The 4,722-nt window shown below is 44.0% G+C and overlaps 1 protein-coding gene across 1 annotated transcript in view; it reads left to right on the top strand.

The window, feature by feature from the left end:
- Positions 1-920, top strand: part of Scg3 (secretogranin III) — a 31,175-nt gene extending 30,255 nt beyond the window's left edge. The window contains exon 13 of the mRNA XM_010609098.3: positions 631-920. Within this exon, the coding sequence (XP_010607400.1) occupies positions 631-749 (119 nt within the window). The 3' untranslated portion in view covers positions 750-920. The remainder of the gene's footprint in view (positions 1-630) is intronic.
- Positions 921-4,722: the final 3,802 nt, after the last annotated feature.

Here is a 4,722-nt window from a genome sequence, read left to right on the forward strand (position 1 = left end):
CTGTGCTTCCTCCTTCCCGCCTCTCTCTCCCCTGCACAAACTGGCGGATGGCAGGGTTTTGGTGCCTTGTGATTCTGAGTATCTAATCCTTCAAGAATCAAGGTGAAGGGTGGGGTGTTCAGGTCTTTAGAAAGATGCCACGTGCCATCGTCTTACTTGGGCACTCTATTTTGGTTGGTAGTTTGATGTTTTCTTTTACATAGATTTGAAGTAGGACAGAGGAGTCATAAAGAAGTTACGGTTTGGCTATTTTGTTTTCTGTTTTTGAGACAGGCTCTTACCAGGTAGTAAAGTCTGGCCTCAAACTCTCTGTGTACCCCAGGCTGGCCTTGAACTTGTGGTCCTCTTGCCTCAGCCTCCCAAGTGGCACAGGCATGTGCTGCCACACCCAGCTTATGGTTTAGCTTTTTGTTCCATGCATACAGTTGAAACAGCATGAAATAACGTGATTCCTAATTTAGAAAAAATAAGCATTTCATCACATCAGTAGGGACTCAGCCTGACATCAGAAGTTCTGGAAGTCAGAACCCCCGTCTGCGTGTAATTTGGCTACTCGTGTGATCTTACGTGAGACACTTAGCTTTAGGTCCTGGTTTCTGCTCTTGATGCTCCAATAACAATATCTTCCAGATTATGACCTTTCAAAGATGAGAGATTTCATCAACCAGCAGGCCGACGCTTACGTGGCCAAGGGCATCCTGGACAAGGAGGAAGCCAGGGCCATCAAGCGCATCTACAGCAGCCTGTGACACCGGCGGGGACCCAGGAGACCTTCTCAGAGCTCCAGACACCTCTGATCCTGCAGTCAACATCCTGACCCGAGGAATTAGAAAGTGTTCAATTTATAGTAGTGAACCTTTTAGAAGTGGGTAAAATGTAGCTTTCTTGCCATTAAAAACTACCCAGAAAGTAAAGTTGTCTGTAAGCTGAGACTTTGTACCTTTGTACCGTAAGGATTTCTGCCTCAATCTGTATTTCACAGAGACATTGCACTGGGTAACCCTCTACGGAACGGAGCCTAACACTGGTCCTTCTCTCTTGGTTTTCACGCTATGCCAGCTACCAATGCGCAGTGTAGACCAGACCAGACCTGTTAAGGAGATCTTTCTGCCCAGTTTCTAATCAGGAGTTGCACTAAATTCCTACTTCTTCAAAGTCCTTATAGCTTGAAAGACATCTCTTTTTCCAGCTTCTTCATCTGCTCCTTTTAGCTGGCTCTTCCTTTGCCCAGTGGCACCAAAAAGAACTTGAAAACTGGTGTGAGATTTCCCTGGATTTATTAACAGATTCCCCTGCCTGTAACTTCCTATTGGTGAGTTTGCAGACACCAGGCTTGTGAATAAAGAGGGATATTTATGTTCACTCCAAGAAGGAAAGGGAGGTTGAAAACAGCATGGAAGCAAGGGAAACCTTCATCTGCATCTCACTTGTCTCAAATGGACTTGTTCCAAGACAGGGACCTCCACAGGGAGCCAGGTACTGGGCTGCGGAATGAAATCAGAGTTAAAATTCCTTGCCTCCCTATGAACTGAGGTGGGGGCGCAGCCTTGGAGGGAGGGTTTATGAACTTCAGTGCTGGGGCTCTTCCTCAGCCACGCCACAGACCCCAGAAGCCAGAGGCCACCGGCTGTAAGATGTCAAAGGCCATTGTTCCCAAGCCAAAAAAGCCTCCGACAATGACTTATGCAGTGTTCATCGCAAAATTCTCTGTGCATCAGCCTAAAATCAAAAATAACAGAGCTTTTTGTACCTGTCTTTTTGTGCCTACTTCAAATGGCTTCTGACTCACGGGCTGTTTGGGCTCAGGTGGCCGCTAGGAGAAGAGCGGAAAAGAGCTCCGCCCCTCCCTTCAGTGACCACAGTAGGGCAGGGACTGCAGAACCCCGGTCCAGCGTGGTCCACTGGCCCACAGAGGGTAAGAACCCGGGGAAAGAGTTTTGGCTAGAAAATGCTGAAACAGACAAGTAAAAATACAATACTCAGAAAATGTTTTTGAGATTATGATCTTAATTTCAAGTTTGAGCTTGCTTACATTACATCCTGGACAGTGTCTTTGGATTACTCTCAAAGTTCATGCCATTTTATATAGAAAAATATTTAATTTTGGATTTTTTTTTTTTTGAGACAAGCTTACTATGTAGTTCAGGTTGCTTTGAACTCTCAACAGTTCTCCTGCCTCAGCCTCCTGAGTGCTGGGATCGTGAGCATCACTCCATACCTGGCTATATTGAACAGCTTTTAAAAGTCCCTCACTTTTTCTAGATGTTTGCTGGAGTCTTACATGCAAAACTGTTTCCCTCCCTTTCTTATTTTCTTTTCGTTTTCTCCTCATTCAACAAACTGAGATCAGGTAGTAGTGGTTGTAAAAAAAATAGCAAAGCATGCGTAAGAGCACCCTGTTTGAAAGATGCTGTAATAACAAGGCACATGGGGTTATGCATGTCAAATTATGATCAAACAAGAAGACATCAAGCCGAGGGCAGGCACCAGTGCAGCCCCAATGTGCCTACCGCCCACCTCCTGGGCTGATGTGTGCAGTTCCGGCTCAGCCACTCTGCTGCTTTATCACTGAGGGCGCTGCTTCCTGTTAAATGGAAGATTCAGGGCCAAGACAGGGAAGGCGAAAATGACAGGAAGGAGAAAGAGGAGCAATGAACATTGGAAGCACTGGCCTCATTTGCCCCCAAGCTCCTCGGGAATGTTGTGGAGAGAGAAATGAGAAGCTGTTGCAGAAGCCTAAAGATTTATTTGACCTCATGGTTAAAGGGAAATCAATACTAGAAATACACTTGCCAGTGGCTCATTGCTTAAAGCTTACTGCATAACCTTTTTCTTATGTGAATAAATGTTTCCCACTATCCCTGCCTCCTAATTCAAGGCAAACACTTAGCTCTCAACATCCAGTGCTCTAGACCGAGACTTGGTGAGGAAAGCGAAGCCGCAGCTCGGCAGTGGGCCAGACTGTGGTCTAATTCACCTGCTCTTCTGGTAGATTCACCTTTTTACTGTGTCCGACAGACATACGATCCATGAAAAGGCAAACACTACTAGAAACTATAAATCAATTTGTTTTTAGATTATTGAAACTTTTTTTTCTCACAACTGGGCCAGGGATTCAGCTCGATGGTTCTGCCGCCTGCCTCGCAAGCACAAGAACCCAAGTTCGATCCCCAGTACCAAAGAAAACTGCATTTACAATAGCAAAAACCATTAAAGCATGGGAGAAACTGTCAGTGATTCAAAAATACAATTAAAAATCAATTTTAAGTGAAAAGCAGAGAACGAGCCTCACCAAGGGTGTCCAGACACTGGAATATACTGTGAGGATAAGAAGGACCCAGCAAGGATCTGAAGCAAGAGGTGAAGTCCATGGGAAGAGCGAAGAGAGAGACTTCAATGTAGAAGGAAACGGCAAGCAGGACTTGCTCCTTGAGCCCTGACTTACTGAGTGGAAAGGGTAGCCCAAATCTGCAGATGAAAGGTAACTACTAGAGGCCCCAGAGGCCTCCACAGAGAATTGCACTAGTGGAATGGAGCAGTGGACTCAGCAGACTGCAGTGGCCACTGAGTTACTCAGGTTCAGACATCCCCCAGGAGAGGGTGACCGGCCAGTAGCCATCTTGCAGAGAGGCCAACTGAGCTCGGAATTCTGAGCAGCTGCAGGCTAGCTCCACCAGGAGGAGGCAGAGCTGAGTTCAAGTCAGCAGGAGCTCAAGGAGCCAAGTTCAGGAGGCAGGAGGCACGTGGAGTACTGCAGGCTGAACAATACGATCATATCAATAGATGCAGAAAAAGCATTTGACAAAATCCAACACATTCGTGAGAAAAACCCTCAGAAAATTGGAATAGATGGTTTTTATCTCAATCTGATAAAAGCCATCTATGAGAAAACAACAGCCAACATCATACTAAGTGGATAAAAACTGAAAGCTTTCACTCTAAAATCAGGAAGAAGACAAGGATTCCACTGTCACCCCTCTTATTCACTATAGTTCTGAAAACTTTTGCCAGAGCAATTACACAACAGAAAGAAATAAAATGATAAAGATAGGAGAGGAAGAAGTTAAGCTGTCATTATTTGCAGATGACATGATACTCTACTTAGATGACCCCAAAAACTCCACCAAAAGACTTCCAGATTTAATAACCAAATTTTCAATAGCATAGCTAAATACAAAGTCAACACTCAAAAATCAACAGCATTCCTGTACACAAATAACAAACTCACTGAGAGAGATATTAGGGGAACAACACCTTTCCAACAGCATCCAAAAATGAAACACCTAGGAGCCAATCTAACAAAGTATGTAAAAGACTTTTACATGAAAAACTACAGTATGCTGAAAAAGGAGATCAAAGAGGATATCAGAAAATGGAAAGATAATCCTTGTTCTTGGGTAGAAGAAACCAATATAGTGAAAATGGCCATACTTCCAAAATTGGGATTAGCTCAGTGGCACCATGTCTGCCTGGCAAGCACAAGGTCCTGAGTTCAATCCTCAATACCATAAATAAATAAATAAAACCAATACCATATCTCACAGAATTAGAGAAAACAATCCTCAAATGCATTTGTAACTCAAAAAGACCCAGAATAGCTAAAACAATTCTGGACAACAAAGATGAGGCAGGGGGCATCACAATCCCTGACTTGAAATCATACTACAAAGATACTGTGATAAAAACAGTATGGTACTGGCAAAAAAAAAAAAAAAAAAAAAA

The sequence above is a fragment of the Fukomys damarensis genome, unplaced genomic scaffold (assembly GCF_012274545.1).
Source record: "Fukomys damarensis isolate Sample0158 unplaced genomic scaffold, DMR_v1.0_HiC HiC_scaffold_17, whole genome shotgun sequence".
Taxonomy (NCBI): Eukaryota; Metazoa; Chordata; class Mammalia; order Rodentia; family Bathyergidae; genus Fukomys; species Fukomys damarensis.